At 36.0% G+C, this 19837-nt stretch overlaps 1 protein-coding gene across 2 annotated transcripts in view; it reads left to right on the top strand.

Moving 5' to 3' along the window:
* Window positions 1-19837, top strand: part of CHD1 (chromodomain helicase DNA binding protein 1) — a 96511-nt gene that overhangs the window by 45731 nt on the left and 30943 nt on the right. For both annotated transcript variants that reach the window (XM_066273890.1, XM_066273891.1), the window contains exons 12-23: window positions 637-853; window positions 1491-1580; window positions 2578-2768; window positions 3401-3589; window positions 5823-5985; window positions 7878-8030; window positions 9798-9869; window positions 10339-10488; window positions 15530-15678; window positions 16048-16144; window positions 16265-16360; window positions 18550-18726. In XM_066273890.1, the coding sequence (XP_066129987.1) occupies window positions 637-853; window positions 1491-1580; window positions 2578-2768; window positions 3401-3589; window positions 5823-5985; window positions 7878-8030; window positions 9798-9869; window positions 10339-10488; window positions 15530-15678; window positions 16048-16144; window positions 16265-16360; window positions 18550-18726 (1744 nt within the window). The remainder of the gene's footprint in view (window positions 1-636; window positions 854-1490; window positions 1581-2577; window positions 2769-3400; window positions 3590-5822; window positions 5986-7877; window positions 8031-9797; window positions 9870-10338; window positions 10489-15529; window positions 15679-16047; window positions 16145-16264; window positions 16361-18549; window positions 18727-19837) is intronic.

Here is a 19837-nt window from a genome sequence, read left to right as displayed (position 1 = left end):
CTTGCTCGAGCCAGTGACCTTGGGTCCAAGCTGGTGAGCTTTGCTCAAACCAGATGAGCCCACTCTCAAGTTGGTGACCTCAGGGTCTTGAACCTGGGTCCTCTGCATCCCAGTCCGACACTCTAGCCACTGCGCCACTGCGCCACTGCCTGGTCAGGCATATTTTTATTTTTTAAGTGAGAGGAGGGGAAATAGACTTCTACGTGCCCCTCAATTGGAATCCACTCGGCAACCCTGTCTGGGCTGATGCTCGAATCAACTCAGCTATTTTTAGCGTTTGAGGCTGATGCATTTAGACCAACGGAGCTATCCTCAGCATCCTGGGCTGATGCTCAAACCAGTCAAGCCACTGACTGTGGAAAGGGAAGAGAAGCAGATGGTAACTTCTCTTGTGTGACCTGACTGGGAATTGAACCCAGGACATCTATACGCTGGGCCGACACTCTTATCAACTGAGCAACTGGCCAGGGCTAAATTTATTATTTATAGCTAATAAAAGTGGTATATTATAAAAAAAATACTAGTCATATTAATTTTATTTAACTGTATAAACTTGTACATGGGTTATGTAAAAAGGTTTTGTAAATTTGAATCTTTATTTTATCGCATACATGATTTTTGTTTTTAACTTTGTAGAGGAAATAGTTGCATACTTGCTGATGAAATGGGCCTTGGAAAAACAATACAGACGATCTCATTCCTGAATTATTTGTTTCATGAACACCAATTATACGGACCGTTTTTATTAGTAGTACCACTCTCCACTCTCACTTCCTGGCAAAGGGAAATTCAGACGTGGGCTTCTCAGATGAATGCTGTGGTTTATTTAGGTGACATTAACAGTAGAAACATGGTAAGTGGTTTCTCTACAAATTTAGAAGTCAAGGCATACTTTTCTTGGAAGACAAGTATTTTATTTGTCTTTTTGTCTTAATTCCTTGCCTAGGACTTGCCAAAAAGTAAGTGTTCAATACATGTTTAATTGGCTGTAATTTAAAAACCAATTTTTGGTTTAGTGTTACTTTATAGATTATTTTTTCTTTCTTATGGTAAGTTTAAAAAATACATGAAAGTAGACAAGAGTATAATAAACCTTCATGTGCCAACTTCACAGTTTTAACTCATTGCTAGTTGTTCATCTGTACCACTATGTGGTACTTTCCACCCAGTAATTGTGAAACAAACCTCAGAATTCTAATTAATTTGTTAGTGTTATTAAATGAGTTAGTCACTAGTGTTGTGTTAACTCTAGTGACAGGTAGTTCAACATATCTGCTTTATTTTATAGAAGATTTTGATATAATGTATTTACATTTTGCTTATATGGTCAACATAGCTTGTTGGAGTGTATAAAGAATAAACTTTTGTTACATAAATATACAGTATATACATAATTTGTGTGTTTTGAATGGATTTTATTTTAGATATTCAGATAAAAGTATACTTTTTTAAATGTGTGTCTTAAAATTATCTTTAAAATTTCCTAATAGATAAGAACTCATGAATGGATGCATCCCCAGACCAAACGGTTAAAATTTAATATACTCTTAACAACTTACGAGATTTTACTGAAGGATAAGGTGTGTATTACCTATGTTTTTCTGTTTGATAGATATCAATTTTCCCTTTGCAATGTGTTTTGGATACGATGAGAACATAACTTAAATCCAGGATCAGCAAACTAGCCTGTGGGTCAAATTTTTTTATGACCCATGAACTAAGAATGATGTTTACATTTTAAAGGGTTGTGAAAACAAACTAAAGAAAATGCAACAGAGATGATGTATTTATCTACAAAGCCTAAAATATTTACCATCTGGCAGTTTACATTAAAGTTTGCCAGCTCCTGACTTACATGAAATTAGTTTTGTGTAGTGTCTCTGTTGATTTATAGGAAATTTATTTGAAAATAGATAGCTAACAGGACTGGGGGATAGCACTGTACTAAATGCTTTATAGCTGTTACTTCGTTTTAGTGAATATCTCAAGTAATTCTTATTTACTTTAGAAGATGTTATAAATTATCTCTATTGGAAAGAAAAATCAAGTCTTAAAAAGGTTTACGTAAGGTCCATATAGCTATTAAGTAGCGGAACCGTGCCTGTCTTGTTTTAAGTCAGAAACCCATGTTTATATACAAGAAATCTACAGTGCATAGAAACCATAATTATATATACACTTGATGTGAGACACTGTTCCAAATGAATATTATATTTTCTCCAAATTAACATTAATAGAAGCTTTTACTGGATTTAGGTTAAAAATCTCTTATAAAATTTTTATATATTGTTTTTCTTTATTATCAGTCTGTAAGCTAATAAAAATTTTTGCTTAATATTATGCTCTGTTTTCTAATGACTAAATTGGTCATGAAAAGAACTTCACTTTGCATGTTGAATTACTTGCTTTGAGGATGCCATTAATCTTGAAATGATATTTTTATTTGAAAATTGAGATAGGTTTTTTTTTTATTTTAATTTGCCTCATTGTAATAATTTGAATTCAGCTCAAAAGGGAAGTATAAGTTTGAATTCCGTTTTTCTCTTAAAATATTAACTGTTTTCTGTTCATTTTAAGGCATTCCTTGGAGGTCTAAATTGGGCATTTATAGGTGTAGATGAAGCACATCGATTAAAGAATGATGACTCTCTTCTGTATAAAACTTTAATAGACTTTAAGTCCAATCACCGTCTCCTTATCACTGGAACTCCTCTACAAAACTCCCTCAAAGAGCTCTGGTCTTTACTTCATTTCATTATGCCAGAAAAGTAAGATAAATCCTGATATTCAATTTTAATGTTTTTATGCTAAGTTTTGCAGGAAATAATTAGTGTTGGTAATAAGGTTAGTAAGAGATTTTATTACCCTAAAAAGATTATAAAGAAGGAAAAAAAGAAAAAGCGGATATTTTATACTATTTTAATTTTGAAAATAAAAATAAGTTTGAGCCCATTTATTATAAAACTTTATTTTACCTATGTTTAAAAAAAACTCAAAAACTGATAAGCTTACTTGTAATAGCATTTTATAAATGAGGAAAACTAGATTGGATGTGTATAAATATGTGTTCAAGGTCACATACATGCTCTCTCTCTCTCTAGTTTCAGAACTTTAAGATTATATCCTTTGAGAAATATTTTAGTGGTAATTATACCCATAGTTGCTAGTACTTCATCTTTATTGAACTCGAGAATCATAACTTTTATAAAACAACTCCTTATGTTTTATCTTTATATAGATATATAAAGGACTTGTTGGGAGCGATAGTTATTAAAAGTAACTAATTTTAGCTGTTTTTTTTCCTAAAAATCTATTTTTTCACTAGCATATGAATACTCTGAAAAATTTCAAATGCAAAATGACTTTTTTAGTGATTCTTCATTTTTTTTAAATTTGTAAGGTTTTCTTCCTGGGAAGATTTTGAAGAAGAACATGGCAAAGGCAGAGAATATGGTTATGCAAGCCTCCACAAGGAACTTGAGCCGTTTCTGTTACGCAGAGTTAAGAAAGATGTAGAAAAATCACTTCCTGCTAAGGTTGAGCAGATTTTAAGAATGGAAATGAGTGCTTTACAGAAACAGTATTACAAGTAAGTTGTAAGCTAAGCACATGATCTGAATGTTCTAAATAAACCCCCTATATTTGTCACAGTGAGGTGACCCTGTCACCCCAGTGATGCCTTAAAACAGGAACAGGTTCTTGAATTTTACAATAGGTTTAGTCTGTGGCATATTGGGGCAAGAAGAGATTTAATGTCATGTCCAACTGTATCACCCATCATGGGTAATATAAGACTTAACTAATTCACCTTCTAACACATCAGTTGCTTTTCTCTATTTCATATTGTCACTTTATAGAGGGTTTCTTTTAAGTGTTAGGATTTCCGTGGTACTAAGGCATTAGTATGTAATTATGATAATTATGTAATGGACAGATAGAGGTAGAGGCCAGAAAAAGAAACTTAGAAAAAAATTTTTGGCCTGCTTTTTGATATTAGTATTAATAAATCTTATATAAATTATATATGTTAGATCTATATAGTAATGAATTGGAAAAAATCTCCTTAAGTACATAAAATGTACTACTGCATTCATTTCAATTCTCAGAAACATATTTTATGGTAAGATCTGTAAATGCCATATATTTAAAAAAATAAATTTATTGCATGAATTTAAGGTTTTTATTATGGAAAATTTTAAACATACAAAAAGAGGTTAATGTAATGAACATTCATCACTTATCTAGTTTTTCTTGACTCATGGCCAGTCTTTTATCAGAAGCCACTTCCACTCCCTAACATTTTGAGGCAAATCAGAAATATAACTATACTGCTCACAAAAATTGGGGGAACGCCCTGCCCGATTGGCTCAGTGGTAGAGCGTCGGCCTGGCGTGCAGAAGTCCCGGGTTCGATTCCTGGCCAGGGCACACAGGAGAAGCGCCTATCTGCTTCTCCACCCCTCCCCCTCTCCTTCTTCTCTGTCTCTCTCTTCCCCTCCCGCAGCTGAGGCTCCACTGGAGCAAAGATGGCCTGGGCACTGGGGATGGCTCCTTGGCCTCTGCCCCAGGCGCTAGAGTGGCTCTGGTCACAACAGAGCAACGCCCCGAGGGGCAGAGCATCGCCCCCTGGTGGGCAGAGCATCGCCCCCTGGTGGGCGTGCCGGGTGGATCCCGGTCGGGCGCATGCGGGAGTCTGTCTGTCTGTCTCTCCCTGTTTCCAGCTTCAGAAAAATACAAAAAAAAAAAAAAATTGGGGGACATTTGATTGCTTCATATTCATTTTGAAATATCCCCTAACTTTTGTGAGCAGTATATTTTAAGTCCCTTTGAAGACTAACATTGTAAAAAGGAATAAAATAAATGGTGGTAGAAAATAAAAGTGGATCATGGCAAGAGGAATGTTTTATACAACTTGGAGTAATTTAGTAACCATCCACTAACTTGTATATGTGCTGTGTAATTGTAGTTTTAGAGAAGGCAGTGTAGCTAACCCAGGTATACTCATGAAGTTTCTTTTAGGTCTGTGCATTAGCTGCTTAATGGAGTGAAACTTATAGGAAGGTTAAGATAATACAATTGACTGTTTTTATTTTATTATTTTATTTTACAGTTAACCTTTTTTTTTTTTTTTTTTTGTATTTTTCTGAAGCTGGAAACAGGGAGGCAATCAGACTCCCGCATGCGCCTGACTGGGATGCACCCGGCATGCCCACCAGGGGGCGATGCTCTGCCCATCTGGGGCGTCGCTCTGTTGCGACTAGAGCCACTCTAGCGCCTGAGGCAGAGGCCATGGGGCCATCCCCAGCGCCCGGGCCAACTTTTGCTCCAATGGAGCCTCGGCTACAGGAGGGGAAGAGAGAGACAGAGAGGAAGGAGAGGGGGAGGGGTGGAGAAGCAGATGGGAGCTTCTCCTGTGTGCCCTGGCCGGAATCGAACCCGGGAGTCCTGCACGCCAGGCCGACGCTCTACCACTGAGCCAACCAGCCAGGGCTACAGTTAACCATTTTTTAAAGTAAATTTTTGAGAAAGGAGTAATACACTCTACTCACTATGTTACATAAAGTGTTTACCATCTATAATTAATGGTTCAGGTAACAATTGCTTCTTGGTCTCTTTGCTAATATCAAGTGCAAATAACAAGTTATTCTTATGAACAAGGTTTATCAGTCTTGTGAACAAGATTTGGTCCATTATGAAGCTGAGAACTTCATAGTGGTGCAGTTTTGCTTTGGTGCTTGTTTTTTTTTTTTTTTTTATGGTTTTACAATTCATCCTGGTAATTGTTCTCTGCCAAACATCATTTTTATAATTTTTTTTAAACAGATGGATATTAACTAGGAATTACAAAGCCCTCAGCAAAGGTTCCAAGGGCAGTACCTCAGGCTTTTTGAATATAATGATGGAGCTGAAGAAATGTTGTAATCACTGCTACCTCATTAAACCACCAGACAATAATGAATTCTATAATAAACAGGAGGCCTTACAAGTAAGAATTTCAAAATACTGTAATTTTAGAAAAGCAAAATTCTAGGAATGTTTATTTCAGTTATAACTGAAAATGGCTTTGATTAATATATTGGTTAAGTTCACTTTGGCTACTGGTATATCTAAATAATGGCATTTTTATTTATTTATTTTTGTATTTTCCTGAAGTGAGAAGCAGGGAGGCAGAGAGACAGACTCGCATGTGCCAGACTGGAATCCACTTGTCCACTAGAGGGCGATGCTCTGCCCATCTGAGGTGTTGCTCCGTTGCAATCGAAACCATTCTAGTGCCTGAGGTGGAGGCCATAGAGCAGGGGTCAGGAACCTATGGCTCCTGAGCCAGATGTGGCTCTTTTTTTTTCTTGTATTTTTCTGAGGCAGTCAGACAGACTCTTGCATGCCCCCAACCAGGATCCACCCAGCACGCCCACCAGGGGGCAATGCTCTGCCCATCTGGGGTGTCGCTCTGCCACAATCAGAGCCATTTTAGCACCTGAGGCAGAGGCCACAGAGCCATTCTCAGCGCCCGGGCAAACTTTGCTCCAGTGGAGCCTTGGCTGCAGGAGGGGAAGAGAGAGACAGAGAGGAAGGAGAGGGGGAAGGGTGGAGAAGTAAATGGGCGCTTCTCCTGTGTGCCCTGGCCAGGAATCGAACTTGGGACTCCTGCACGCCAGGCTGACGCTCTACCACTGAGCCACCGGCCAGGGCCCAGATGTGGCTCTTTTTATGGGTGCATCTGGCTCACAGACAAATCTTTAATAAAAAGATAATAACATTAAAAATATAAAATATTCTCATGTATTAACAATCCATTCATTTCCTACTGCTCATGTTCATGGTTGCAGGTGGCTGGAGCCAATCACAGCTGTCCTCCGGGACACTAAATTTTTACTGGATAATGCGTAATGTACATGGGTCGTTGTATGGCTCTCACGGAATTACATTGTAAAATATGTGGCGTTCATGACTCTCTCAGTGAAAAAGGTTTCCGACCCCTGCCATAGAGCCATCCTCAGCACCTGGGCCAACTTTGCTCCAATGGAGCCTTGGCTGCGGGAGGGGAAGAGAGAGATAAGAGAGAAGGGGGGAAGGGTGGAGAAGCAGATGGGTGCTTCTCCTGTGTGCCCTGGCTGGGAATTGAACCCAGGACTTTCACACTCCAGGCCTGTGCTCTATCACTAAGCCAACTGGCTAGTGCAGTAATGGCATTTTTTATCAAAAGGCTTTAAAATATAATTTATCCAATAAATTAACTTGATTGTTTTTTAAAAATGGATCTCTAATTGTTGGCTGTTATAATTTATCCCACAAAAATCTCTTACTGTATTCTTAATTGTGAAAAAAATTTAATAGCAATTGTACTGAATTTGTAATTTGGCAAATGATAGTTTTAAGAAGGATATCTTTCTTGATTGAGATCTTACCCTTCCTTTTACCTCTGGAAGACAAATGAGAAGTGTGGACAAAGCACAGTTGGCAGCCATTACAGTAGTACTTTGTAGTATCATGAAGTGTTCTATCTGTATAAGTTAGAATGCATTTTTTTTACTCTTTAAAAACCTTTGAATGCTTAGTTTCTGCTTCTAGTTTATTTTTTCAGCTTATATTTTTGGAGAATTAATGTAATAAATAGCAAATAGAGGGAAACTATGTCTTTTTTTCCTCCTGAAAATGCAACAAAAACCTAAGTGCTAAATGGCAAGTAAAATTTTAGCTTAGAACATAGAGCAAAATAATAAAGTTCCAAGAATTTGGTTAACTGGAAAAAACTGCTTTCTAACATTGTGAAAATTTAACATTTCAATTTAAAAATAGTTAAACTGAAGTGTTAAGTGGGGCATATGTTCAGTTCTTTTAACAATTATAACAGCTGTAATTTATTGTTTTTTTTAGCACTTAATCCGTAGTAGCGGAAAATTGATTCTTCTTGACAAGCTATTAATTCGCCTAAGAGAAAGAGGCAATAGAGTTCTTATTTTTTCTCAAATGGTGCGGATGTTAGATATACTTGCAGAATATTTGAAATATCGTCAATTTCCCTTTCAAGTAAGCATTTCGTCATTTTTGTTGATTTAAATGTCATGTTAATACCTCAGCATGCTTTATAAACCTTTGAAATTCTCTTGTAAATGAAGTAAATTTTTATATAAAGTACTTTTAAAAGGTACGTTTAAAAATTCTATTTGTCATTATTCCTCTTTCTTCTTGACCTTACATTTAGCAGGAAAGCAGTTTTTCTTTGATTTTTATTTTCTTTTAACTCTTTATTTCTCTTCTATGCTCAAACCTAATGGTAGTTCTCTTCTATGCTCAAACCTAATGGCACAGCCTTATGTATGAGGCTTTAAACTGAGGAAGGAAAAGAGAGAGCAATTGTTGTGAATGTTACGAAGACTTTTGCAGATTCTGAAGATTTATATGCTCATAATTTTTCTAAAGCATAGTTTGCTGAATAAAACTAGATGACTTTAGAGAAGAGACCAAACTTATCTTATATTCCATCTGTTCAGTATTTATTTTGAAATTCATTCGACATACTATAATTAAATCAAATATGGATGAGTGTTAGTGCTAGTCAGGTGCTAGTCCAAGTACTTTATATCTAATAATTTGAATCCAGTATATACAGCTAGTGAATTGTGTTTAGGCAGTAAAATAGAAGTAGAATTGTAAAGATCAACCTCAATTTACATAATCCCTACACTTTTGGAGTTGATAGACTGGTCTGAGACATAGACATTAAGTAGGTAATTACAAACAAATACAGAATTACAACTCTGGTAAGTGCTTTGTAGACCAGGGATTTGGTGATATGAACATGATTGAGAAATAGGTAATCATTTAAGGGAAAAGCTAGAACAGGTATCACTGAATTTTTTTTAAACAGCTTTATTGGGATACCACACAATTGATTCATTTGAAATGTAAAATGTTCCCATCAGCACAGTCAATTGTAGAATGTTTTCACCCTTCACCTCTCCCCCACTGTCCACCCCCACCCCAGCTGTGTTAGTTTGTTTTCACACAGATAATGTGTGCATGGTCAGATAAATATAGTATAGAAGTACTTTTGAGCAGCTGTTCTCTGCCCCTAATCCCTTCTCATTTCTACGTCACTTTCCAGAGGGAATAATTTTCAGCTTTATTTTGGTTTAGATCATGCCTCAAAAAATGATACACCACTATCTTTAAAAAGTTTTTTTTTAATTGTGATTTTTAGTGAAAAAGTAGCAACACTTTAAAAATTTATTTTTGTTTTGGACATCTGTTGATTAGCTAATGTTCAGTAAGCACTCAGTGTATGGAAGCACTGTGTGTTTTACTTCACTGTCTCACTGAATCCTCTGTATTCTACGAAGAAAGTACTGCTGTGTTCCTTTATTGAGGAGGAAACTGACAAGGAGAAAAGACAAATCACTTGCCCCAGGGACCCAGGAATACTCAAATGTGAGCTATTTGACTAGAGCTCCAAATCAGTGATTTTAAAACTTTAACTGGAGGACTTTTGCTGGATCTCCTTTAGAGTTTCATCTGTCTGGAATGGAGCTCAATAATTTGCATTTCTAAAATGCATTTCTTAAAGTGGGTCTTGAGCAGAATGAAAGCCTCTGCTGTCTTGGGGAAGCAGTCCTAGTGGTTAAGAGCAAAGACAGAATGCCTAGCCATTGTCTTACTGCCAAAAAACTACTTTCTATTCTTAGTCGTAGCAAAGACAATGTCACATTTTTATACTTAATTTTATAATTTATTTTAATTCCTTAAAAAGTGTTCTTAATTCTTTTATATGTGCTGTTTTAATGTCTTTTATTCTAGAGATTAGATGGATCAATAAAAGGGGAGTTAAGGAAACAAGCCCTAGATCATTTTAATGCTGAAGGATCAGAGGTACGAATGCTTTTAAAATTGTAAATTGTTTTAGTTATTATTTTAGTCATACTTGTAGTTTTACAAGTCTTATTGGTAAATTGGCTCTCCTTATTGATGAGCCAATTTTGATTTGCAAGTCAGGTTTTTAAATCAATATTTTATATTAAAGTTGAAGAATTTTATTCTTACCAATATTATATCAACATAAGAGTTAATATGCTTCAAAGTAAATTAGCGCCCTTTCATTTGAATTTTTTTTTTTTATTTTGATGTTTATTATTCCCGTATATAGCTATATTTTAGAGTCTTTTCCTGTTTGGTTTTGTAGAGGTCTATGTATTTTATTAGTATTTTTAAAAACTAACTTTCAGTTTTATTGGTAAAATACTTTTAAATTCAAAAAGTCAATTGTAAAATTCTCATATTAATTACTTACAATAATAATTTGTAGAAATTTAAAATTGTGCCTATTTATAATTCCTTATAGGATTTCTGCTTTTTGCTTTCCACAAGAGCTGGAGGTCTGGGAATTAATTTAGCCTCTGCTGACACTGTTGTTATATTTGATTCTGATTGGAATCCGCAAAATGATCTTCAGGCACAGGCTAGAGCTCATCGAATTGGACAAAAGAAACAGGTATTTTTTTATTCCCCTTATTTAACTCTTTTTAGAATCTTTTTATGGTCATTGTGATCTTAGTTTATTCTCCTGGTAAGATCTTTGGAACACAGTCATGCTATTTATTTATAAAATAGCATGCTAAGGAATTCAGATTTACCAAAATCACTTGTGAATTCTACAGAACTGAGATAACTATGCTGAAATAGAATCATCACTCTCTTTTGATTATGCATTCTGTTTACAGCTGGAGAGTACAGTATTTTTTATTTAGCATATAAACCTTAAAACATCTTCATTTTATTTTAACTATTTTATATTTTAACCACTGAGAGATTTTGCTTAGAAGATTGCTATGTTTTTCTTAGCCTGTTTTCTATATCTGTGTCTATAAAAGATTCTCTATGCAAAAAAGTCATTCTCATTTTACAGTTTTTGTACAACTGTCTAGCAATTATAATTAGGCCTTGAGAAAAACTCATCCTTTTGAAGCCTTGCTCCTTGTATTTTCATTTGTTTGCCTCTAAATAGTATACTACTTCTCAAACTTCTCCAAAGCAGGAGTTATGAACAGATCTCACAGAATGGCTTAACACGTTTATAATGCCATTTTAAACATTCAATTTTCTACTGAAAAAATATATCCATAATTTAAAGCTAAAAATGTTTTATTTAGATAATTATCATAAATCTGCATCGTTAGGAATGTGTCATGCTGCTTCCTGTTGACCGAAGGCGCACCACGAAGACTCTAGACCCAAGTGTGTGGGGTAAAACAGAAGAAAAAGTTTATTACACTCGCGAGCGGGCTCAAGGCAAGGAGGTAGCCAAGAGCACTCTCAGTCTTTTTGCAAGGGCTTTTATACTTTGGTAGGCAAGCAAGCAACCGTTTACAGAAGCTGAGTTGGCAGTTAGTCGTTAACCCTTATCCTATCTTTATCAGGAACACATACCTATTTGGTAAGCTGTTTCGGTGGTGGTCGAGCTGCCTCCGGTGAACTAGCTCTAAGCAAATTTCTCAGTGGTTTATGATAGGGAGCGGTCAATTCCTGCTTTCTTTAATTTTAGTCAAAAGGTCAAGCACAATTTTTCCACTCACGGTTACACTTCCCATAATTTTTTACACTCTGGACCAACATTGCATACCCTTAAATGAAAGCTTGTTTAAAAGGAGTAGTTCTTAGCATCATTAGTCAAGTGATCCCTGTTTTATAGCAACTGTTTTTCATACCGTTTTCTATCTTGAAATAGATAAACATAATTTGAAAAGTCACTTTGATGCCCTAATAGTTATTTAGTATAAAAAAGAGGGGTTTTGTTTTTTCAGATAATGTGTATTTCAATATATATGACAATACGAAGGATGTAAAGAGTAAGTTTAGAGTTGAGAGAATAACAACAAGACTCATTCTCCAGTAAGAACTACAAAGGAAAGGAAGAGCCAGGGGTATATTTGTGTACAACAGGATAAAAATTAGCATTAGATTAGATATAACAGCCCTATTTGTATATTATAAAGAGAGGGGAACTTGAAGAGAGGATGACATCTTGCAATGCAAATTATAGACTTTTAAAAGGGGAGAAGGTGAAAAAATACAATGTTCTCACAGGTGAGCTGGGCCTAATATATAAGGTCTACCGGAAAGTTCTGTCCGTTTTTGGAATAAAACAAAATATAAATTTTTCTTACTGTCAATAAACTTCATTAAATAATATAATTGCCATTATTATTAATGATTTCTTGCCAGCGTGAGGGCAATTTGTATATCCCATTTTTGAAAAATGTTTTATCTTTTGATGTGAAAAATTGAACCAGTGCTTGTTTGATATCTTCTTCATTTTTTAATTTTTTGCCCTTCAAAAAATTTTGTAAGGGCAAAAACAAGTGATAGTTGGAGGGTACTAAGTCCGGGGAATATGGTGGATGCGACAGACATGCTTCTGTAGCATTTCTTCCTTGTTGAAATTCGTAAAAATTAGTGGCAAACTTTATCAGTAGCCATGGGTACACTATCCCTTCACACATAAGACTAACGTGAATCAACTTTGTTTTAGTTAATTTGCTACGTCAGTATGTATACATTAAGTGATAAAAATAGAGAGGCACACATGCCAAATAAACATGTGCTTACATGTCGAAACTTGTTGTGATGGAAACGGACAGAACTTTCCGGTAGACCTTATATATATAGTATATGTCAAGAGTCAAAAATATTCCTGTGTTTTACATTAGATGGGGAATAGTGATTAATTGCACTGAAAAGATACCTCCTATATTGAAAGGATTAACACACAGCCAGACTTACATTTCACTTATACTATTTAAAGACGTTGGCCACCACATTTCGTAGTAGGTGATAGAAAATAGGAAATGTAAAGCCGGGAGCCAGGGCCATCATCAGAACAGCCGCCTGGCCCATGCAGGTTCGCATTGGATTCGGACAGTCGGCAAAGAAACAATGGAGCCACAAACTGATGGGCCATAGTCTTTAATTCTAGCTTGCACCCGGCGGGCAAGCAAAAAATACACACTGGGCTCCAAAACCCAATCACATTCAGTGCTCACAAAGCCACTGACTTATCCGAGTTTCCTAGAATCAAAGGTTTCTAGCTCACCAGCCTTATTCTCCTCAGTTCCCCATCTCCTTCCTTATCCCAGATACAAACTCTACACAAACTGTCATCTCACTTAGCACTCCGCCATCTTAGCTGCTTCTCCTGGCCTACTCCACGTGGCCTCCTTCTGCTTTCTGCTCTGCTCTCTCCTCTAATGATAATCTCAGGAACCAAGAGGGCAAGCTTCCGCTCCGTCTCCATTTTATATTGTAGCTTCACAACCTCTAATCCAATATACCAAATAGGGAAGTCTCTAATACAAAGTCACTTCTCTGAGGCATGATTGGATTGTACCACCCCGCATCAAAAAGGGTAGGAAAGGCTAAATCCCAAAACCAAGCCCCAGGCTTCAAGGATTCTGCCTGCCTTTAGCCCACCCCAACACACATTAATATCACCTGGGCAACGGCCTCCTCGTGTTATCTTTAACAAAGTGAGCATAATACATTTTATCTGCCCAACAGGAAAGAACCAGTTAGAAGGATACTGTAGGAAGTTGCTTGTTAAGACCTCTGGGAAGAGTATCTGAATAAGATCAGAAATAATGGCAATACAGATTTCTTAATCATTGTAAAGCCAAAAGCCACAGCCACTACTACCATCAGAGCAGCCTGGCCCATGCAAGTTCACATTGGATTCGAACAGTCGGTAAAGAAACAACGGAGTCAAAAACTGATGGGCCATCATCTTTAATCCTAGCTTGCACCCGGCGGGCAAGTAAAAATACACACTGGGCTCCAAAACCCACTCACATTCAGTGCTCACAAAGCTACTGACTTATCCGAGTTTCCTAGAATCAAAGGTTTCTAGCTCACCAGCCTTATTCACCTCTGTTTCCCATCTCCTTCCTTCTCCCTGCACAAACTCGGCACAAACTGGCTTCTCACTCAACACTCCGCCATCTTGGCTGCCTCTCCTGGCCTCCTCCACGTGGCTTTTCTCTGCTCTCCTCTCTGCTCTCTGTTCTAATGTTAATCTCAGGAACTAAGAGAGCAAGCTCCTGTTCTGCCCCCATTTTATAGTGTAGATTCATAACCTTTAATCCAATATACAAAATAGGGAAGTCTCTAATACAAAGTCACTTATCTGAGGCATGATGGGATTGTACCACCCACATCAAAAAGGGTGGGAAAGGCTTAATCCCCAAACCAAGCCCCAGGCTACAAGGATTCTGCCTGCCCACAGCCCGCCCCCAACACACATTAATATCACCTGCGTGACGGCCTCCACGTGGGCAGCGCCATCTTTAACAAAGTGAGCATAATATATTTTATCTGCCCAACAATTGTGTTATAGAATGTTTTAAACATAAATATGGTATAAATATGAACTGCATTTTTCTTAATGGTTATTTTAATTATTTTATTATTGATGAAATATAAGATCCCTATGCTTCATGTACCTGCTATTTAAGTAGTATTCAATTCAAAATTGGCAAAAGGAATCTCTGATCTCCTTCCTGTTAAACATTTGCATGCAACAACAAACTACGTGTAGATGACGAATGCAGACGTTTTATTAGTGACACCAATACCGTAAGCATTTGAAGATAACTTTTGATAAAGATCCAAATAAAACAGTATTTAATTTTCTCTGATTATCATAATAGTTACAATCCTGAAAAAATTTGTGTGCATCATAACTTTGTAAAAATTGCTTTATGTTTATATTGATAGTTAGAATTTAAACTCAAGATAGTTAAAAACAGTTTTTAAAATCATTTGAAAGGATTGAAAGACAGGATAAGTTTTTACTTCCAGAAAGTCCAGTATAATGCAGGATGTCTAGTGTCTCTAGTTTTTATACTCTAAATGCTGGTAAGCCTACCTAATCATCGTGAACACTAAAAACATTCCCATAAATTTTCAAAATATCTCTGTACAGTGGTAATGTTTGTTGCAGAACCACCAACTTTGAAAAATAGGGCAAAATTATTACACATAAAGATTTGTCTATTTTGGAAAACTGTTTAATGTCGACTTCATCACAACTTGGTGGTGGCTCATAGAATTTTGGATTGCATAGAATAATGAAATGTTAGAATTGAGAAAAACTAGTTTAAGGTTCTCATAAATTTACCATTTTTTCCCTTTTTTCCCTCAGTTAAGAGATAATTTAAAAATTATTATCATTCTTAATTCAAAGAAAGCAAATCAAATCTCGTAACCAAAATGTAAGAAGGACATATATCCTCAAAATAATCTTTGAATTAAAGAAACATAGCTTTGAACATGTTGCCATATATATATGTGTGTGTGTGTGTGTGTGTGTGTGTATATATATATATGGTTTGTTGTTATTTTTTTTAATTTTTATTATGCTTTTAACCAGTGAAAACTTCATGTGGAATGAGCTCTAGTCTATATTGCAATATTTGGATACTTCAGATTAGCAAAACAAATCTTTTTTTTTAAATTTTGTTTCATCATGCATATCTTTATAGGTGAATATCTATCGTCTAGTTACGAAGGGATCAGTGGAAGAGGATATTCTTGAAAGGGCCAAAAAGAAGATGGTTTTAGATCATCTTGTGATTCAAAGAATGGATACAACTGGGAAGACAGTACTACACACAGGTTCTGCCCCCTCGAGGTACTTACTCTAGTGTAAAAAAATGTCATTTTAGAATCCTACTATACTCACTTTTTTGAAATGCTACAGACTAAGCAGAATATTGAAGTACTGTATTTAGTATTAATTTTTTAAAGCACTGGACTAATTTCTAGTCAAAGATGAATATTCGATACATGAGTTCACCACTTTAGTTCTGGAATCTTCAAGGAAATCTCTAGCATTTGGACTTCAAGTTCTTTTTGTTTTAAAATACATGTACTACCAATGGTTTACCTATCTAAGTCATAACTGTTATAAGATGATTATGTCAGTAATTAATAGAGTGCTCTGTGAATGTTAAATTTTTTACTGTGGGTGTTGTTTTTTTTTCTTTCTTTCTGATTTTAGTTCTACTCCTTTCAATAAAGAAGAGTTATCTGCCATTTTAAAATTTGGTGCTGAGGAACTTTTTAAGGAACCTGAAGGAGAAGAACAAGAGCCCCAGGTTAAAAAGAGAGAAAGATTTGCTTCAAAATGTGTCATCTCTTTAAATTACAATTAAGTATAAAATTTGTTTACTTTAAAATATGTTAAACTATATGTAAAAGTTTCTTTCTAATTATAGGAAATGGATATAGACGAAATCTTAAAGAGGGCTGAAACTCATGAAAATGAACCAGGTCCTTTAACTGTAGGAGATGAATTGCTTTCCCAGTTCAAGGTAAATATTCTTTTAAAATTTTCTTTATAATTATGTAAATTGAGAGGGACTGACTTTTTTGTGTCTTAATATTTTGGTTTAAAATATGCTATATTCCAAATTTTGGATACTTCATTGGCAACATTTATTGTATAAGATTTTTTTTCCTAATTCTGACAAACCAGTAGCAAGCTAATTAGAAGGGAGCAAATCATTTATGAATAGTTACATTTAGTGGAGTGGGAAGGGACATTATTTCCTTAAACTAGCATCTAGAACAGTGTTTGGCAAAAACTATGTCCTGGAATATTTGGGTAAAAGTATGATTATGTTCTCTTATTTAGGTTTTCATGACTGAAGTCTTTTATCTGATTTTTATTGAAGCAGTTTTTGACAGTAGATTAATTTAAACATTATCATAACTAAGAAAACAAGTAAATCAGTCAGACAAAGTAAGCAGTAGGTCCCATAAATACTTAACAAATACCCTGGTCTGGTTTGGTGAGGGCTAAAAGGTTGCCAGGAATTCTAAAGCAATGAGGTCAACAGACCTCAGAATAAGTTGTGTACCATTTACTTATATAAAATATCCTAGATATTTCCAGGAACTGAGGTTTTGAAGAATGAATTTAATTTGTTGTTTTTTATTCAACAATATATTGAGCACTGCAATGTACCATGTGCAGGGACATAGCAATAATTTAAAACTTTCATGATTTTAATGGATCACTGCGGTGATGTAGAGGAATTATATTACAGAAAGAATTAAGAAAGGAAATGTATTGCAGAAAGAATTAAGCAGGTAAGTTTGAAGAGTATTTCAGTAATTGTGGTGAGAGGTGAAAGTGTGTGAAACTTGTGCTGACTCTGGCTAGAGTCTCATTATATGAAATTACACTATATTTTTTTAATTTGAACACTTGGAAAAAACTAATAAGTTAACTAGAGTATATAATTATGCAATATTGATTATTTTTATACCAATGGTTTGATACTTAGATATAGCTGGCTTTAAATAACAGACATGAGGGAACAAACACTGTTTTCAGGGGGATAAGCATAGTTTCTTGTAAGCTTTAATATAGTATATTGGCAATTAACTTTAATGAGTGCTTTCTGAATACCAGACTGCACATTTCCTTCCTTCCTTCCTTCCTTCCTTCCTTCCTTCCTTCCTTCCTTCCTTCCTTCCTTCCTTCCTTCCTTCCTTCCTTCCTTCCTTCCTCCCTCCCTCCCTCCCTCCCTCCCTCCCTCCCTCCCTCCCTCCCTCCCTCCCGGGACTTCTGCATGCCAGGCCAACACTCTACCACTGAGCCAACCGGCTAGGGCAGAAAACCTATATAAATTTAAGACCTCAGAGCTCCTATAGCTTGTCAGTAGCTCCTTAATTTCTCTTTTTATGAAAGTAAAAATAATACTGGATTGTTCTACAGCATTTGGTAGTTAATGGACTGGCGATAATTCCTGCAGAAGGGGATTTAGCATGTTGCTACTATAAATTTGTTCTGTCAACTTTCTCAAGTTCTGTTGTAATAATTTTATTGACTAACAGGACAAAAGGGAATCATTCCTGGAAAAGAATTCTTTTTTTTTTTTTTTTTCATTTTTCTGAAGCTGGAAACAGGGAGAGACAGTCAGACAGACTCCCGCATGCGCCTGACCGGATCCACCCGGCACGCCCACCAGGGGCGATGCTCTGCCCATCCTGGGCGTCGCCATGTTGCGACCAGAGCCACTCGAGCGCCTGAGGCAGAGGCCACAGAGCCATCCCCAGCGCCCGGGCCATCTTTGCTCCAATGGAGCCTTGGCTGCGGGAGGGGAAGAGAGAGACAGAGAGGAATGCGCGGCGGAGGGGTGGAGAAGCAAATGGGCGCTTCTCCCGTGTGCCCTGGCCAGGAATCAAACCTGGGTCCTCCGCACGCTAGGCCGACGCTCTACCACTGAGCCAACCGGCCAGGGCCTGGAAAAGAATTCTTAGAAATCATTTGAGTTGTGATCTACTTTGACTTAATAAAGAAATTAACTTTAAATAGTTTAGCATTCAGCATTCATACATGGTTTAATCCATAGCCATATTCACTATTCTGAAGATCTTTAAGTTTTATTGTTTTATTCTGGTATGCCACTTCTCCCTCCTAAGAAAGCAAAATAAAATTTAAGAATGAGTTGTTTTTTAATGCTAATTCCATTAATATTCTGGAATTCATCAGGTTGCCAACTTTTCAAACATGGATGAGGATGACATTGAGTTGGAACCTGAAAGAAATTCAAAAAATTGGGAAGAAATCATTCCAGAAGATCAAAGAAGACGATTAGAAGAGGAAGAAAGACAAAAGGAACTTGAAGAAATTTATATGCTCCCAAGAATGAGAAACTGTGCTAAGCAGGTGACTTTTTAATTTAAAAGATGTTTTTGTAATATAAGAGTATTAAAATCTGCACTGACCGTTTTTTTGTTTTGTTTTATTTTTAATTATGAGAGATATTGGTATGTAGTGTTCTTGTAACGTCTTCATCTGATTTAATAATATTTGCCTCATAAACTGAGTTGAAGGAGTGTTCCTTCTTCTATTTTTGGAGCGAGCTATGTAGAATTGGTATTCCTTCCTTAAATGTTTGGCAGTATTTGTCAGGGGAACCATCTGGGCCTGGAGTTTTCTTTGTTAGAAGAATTTTTAGCTAAAACTTCAATTTCTTTTATAAATATGAACTATTCAGAATATCTGTTTCTTGAGTGGATTTGGTAGTTTGTTTCTCTCGAGGTTGGTCCATTTTATCTAAGTTGTTGAATTTATGGGCATAAATTTAATCATAATATCCCCCTTAACCTTTTATTATCTATAAGGTATTTATTGATCCCCTTCTATTCTTTCTGAATATTGCTAATTTTTTTTTATCATTTTAGTTGAGAGGTTTATTTTTTTTTAACTGTCAACCATCTTTTGGTTTATTGAATTTTGCTTTTTATTATTTATCCATTTTTTGCTTTAATTTGCTCTTTTTGTGTATCTTAAGATGTAAACTTAAACCATTGAATCAAGACCTTTTCTTTCCTAATATTAATAGCCTTTAATGCTACAAGTTTTCCTCTTAAGTACTGTTTATCTGAATCTCCAAATTTTGATATGTTGTTTTCATTTTCATTCCTTTAAATTTTTTATTTTTTAAAAATTTTTTATACAGGGACAGAGATAGAGTCAGAGAGAAGGATAGTTAGGGACAGACAGACAGGAACAGAGAGAGATGAGAAGCATCAATGATCAGTTTTTCTTCGTTTTGACACCTTAGTTGTTCATTGATTGCTTTCTCATATGTGCCTTGACTGCGGCACTTCAGCAGACCGAGTAACCCCTTGTTCGAGCCAGCGACCTTGGGTCCAAGCTGGTGAGCTTTTTGCTCAAATCAGATGAGCCCACACTCAAGCTGGCGACCTCAGGGTCTTGAACCTGGGTCCTCCGCATCCCAGTCCGATGCTCTATCCACTGCGCCACCACCTGG

Source organism: Saccopteryx bilineata, chromosome 4 (assembly GCF_036850765.1).
Source record: "Saccopteryx bilineata isolate mSacBil1 chromosome 4, mSacBil1_pri_phased_curated, whole genome shotgun sequence".
In the NCBI taxonomy this organism is placed as follows: Eukaryota; Metazoa; Chordata; class Mammalia; order Chiroptera; family Emballonuridae; genus Saccopteryx; species Saccopteryx bilineata.
Note: the sequence above shows the minus strand (reverse complement) of the source record. Positions and strands in the feature narration are given on the sequence as shown.